Below are 2,400 nucleotides of genomic sequence, written 5' to 3' on the forward strand. Positions count from 1 at the left end.
AAAAAATAGATCAAACCAAGAGAAGATTTTTATTGGATATTCCAGAGTGAATTAAAGACTGATTTTGTTTAGCGTGTTTTTTTTTTGTTAAATCTTAACTGTATTGAATATTTCCTGAGGTCAGGTCAGCCATGACTCTGTTTCAGTGACTGATGTTTTCCCACTGAACTCTCCTGACTTCCTCAGTGTTTCTCTAATGAGGCGTAGCCCTCTGAGACGTAACCCGCGGTGTCCTGAACCGCTCGCAGCCGTTATTCACTGCCACTGATGCCATCCAGGCCAGCGGGCTGAGATCTAACTTTAGCCTTGTTGGCGCAGAACGTGTCATTCTGCTCATTAAAAGGCTACGGAGAATTCTTTTTTGTTTTTCCACTCCGTTTTTGCTCCGTCTTTGTGTTCTCTCTGCCAAGTGACTTGCTGACACAAGCCAGCCAGCTCTTGCTTTAAAATGTTTAGGATTTAATTACCACTGGAAATAGCTCAGACAGCCATATGGCAAAAAAACTCCAGACATATGTGCCGCCAACGGTCCTGTGAAAAGCTGCCTCCCGTTCCACGGAGGAGCCTGTTTTTCTCTCACAAGTCCTTTTTGCACTTTCGCAGGAATAGCAGATGAAAAGGAAAAAAAGATCTCCCCAATAAGCAACAAGAATGCCCTGCTCTCCGGGACCCCCCGCCTACTCAATTTGTCCCACTTCCCCACTTCACACCTAGCAAGATGTCTGATTAAGGATTCTGCCTCCAACTCCAACAGCCATCTGTCTCTGGTTCAAATATTAGGAGACGTAAACCTCAAATTAGACTTTAATCTGCCAAATTGGCTCTTTTTGCACATTAGCGGTAAATGAAGAACATTTAAAGCCCTAAAGAATATTTGCTTACGTTTAAAAAAATGCTAGCAAATCTCTCAACCTATGCTTATGAACTATAGATCCGTGTGTATAATAGCCATAAACAATGTAAGCTCATCATCTAATTGCTTGTGCTTAATATTTCCACTTGTGCGACTGACCTTTTTTTTTTTTTTGCTGTGCTTTGACTCCCCCAGATCAGTGTGAATCAGCTCGAGCCAGAGATCGCGACGGCAACAGATTGTAAGATTGTGACATACAATAAAGGGCTGTGAGCAATCCTGACCATCACACGCTCACCGCGGGTCGACCCGCCGTCCGACGCTGCCAGAAAGCGAATGTGGAGGAGGTAGCATGCATTCGTTGAAAAACAGCCGCTGATCCTCAGAATACATGCCAATACAGAGATAATGGTCGCCGAAAAAGCAGCAACAGCTAAATGTACATCACAACGCCTCAAAATATTAGTGCCCTGACAACATGGAGACTCCTTGAGCTTTAGCCAAAGAACCTGCTTGTTCTTTCTGGCTGTTGTGGAACCGCTTCTACTGAGAAAAAAAACGTAACACCTTTAAAGAAATCTCGCTCAAAACGCTTTGATTTTTCTCTACTCAAAGCTTCGTGCTGATGCAGAGTCCACTTGCAGAATAGTGTAAAATTTGTCCAGCTTTTTAAACAGGCACATTTAGCTGTTTAAAGTGAACGCAGAAGTGCCTTAGATTGCATAAACTTTCTTCCATTTCTCTCCGTCAGAAGAGTTGTGCTGCTTTTAGACTGAGAGTTTTAGGAAATTTCTCATAGGACAAAGTATTCAGGAAAAATATGCTTTCTTGGGGTTTCCCCATTTTGTGATTTCCATTTATAAATCTAAGTTAGCAACACTGTGATGATGTCAACAGCCAGCCAATCATTGGTAGAAAATGTAAAACATTTGTGTTGTATAGAGTTCAATAAACAACGTACTTCAATGTCTGCCGGTTTGTCTCTGTTTTACTTAAGTTATCCGTGTGTATTGTTAGTCATTGTTGTTTGTGGATTCAAGAATGGCTGAAAAAGCATTTTAATGCATGTTGGTTAGATTGAGCTGGCCTTGCCTTCAGCCAATGAAATCCTTGTTTCGGAACACAGTTTCCTCTCCAAAAAACGTAACCAAATAGGTTTGGAAAAAGATGGTAGAATATGTTTTTCAGTGTTTCCCCTAACATTCAACAAGGGGGGTGACCCACTCAGCCAACAAAATTGCATCCTGAGCAATTTTTCTCTCTAGGCAAACATAAAAAGGGGGACATGAGTCCGTGCAGAGCTCCGTTTTACGTGAGCAACGTCACACTATAAACTGCTGGGCGGGAAGAAGTCTCCAAGGCAGCTGCCACTCACAAGCTCCTGTAGCGTTAGCCTCTCTGCACCACCAGGGGCGTTGTATGGGGCGGAGGGGGGGGGGGGGGGGGGGGGGTTAGGACAATTCCAACGGCCCCGGACTGACAGGGGCCCCCAAAAAGAAAAAAAATCTTATATTTACTTGAGATTTTGGATGATTTAGATTATTTTT

The 2,400-nt window shown here is 43.1% G+C and overlaps 1 protein-coding gene across 1 annotated transcript in view; it reads left to right on the forward strand.

Annotated features, from left to right (window-relative positions):
* The window catches only part of sfxn5a (sideroflexin 5a), a 32,182-nt gene extending 30,359 nt beyond the window's left edge, over nt 1-1,823 (forward strand). The window contains exon 14 of the mRNA XM_036151187.1: nt 1,049-1,823. Within this exon, the coding sequence (XP_036007080.1) occupies nt 1,049-1,126 (78 nt within the window). The 3' untranslated portion in view covers nt 1,127-1,823. The remainder of the gene's footprint in view (nt 1-1,048) is intronic.
* Nucleotides 1,824-2,400: the final 577 nt, after the last annotated feature.

The sequence above is a fragment of the Fundulus heteroclitus genome, chromosome 19 (assembly GCF_011125445.2).
Source record: "Fundulus heteroclitus isolate FHET01 chromosome 19, MU-UCD_Fhet_4.1, whole genome shotgun sequence".
In the NCBI taxonomy this organism is placed as follows: domain Eukaryota; kingdom Metazoa; phylum Chordata; class Actinopteri; order Cyprinodontiformes; family Fundulidae; genus Fundulus; species Fundulus heteroclitus.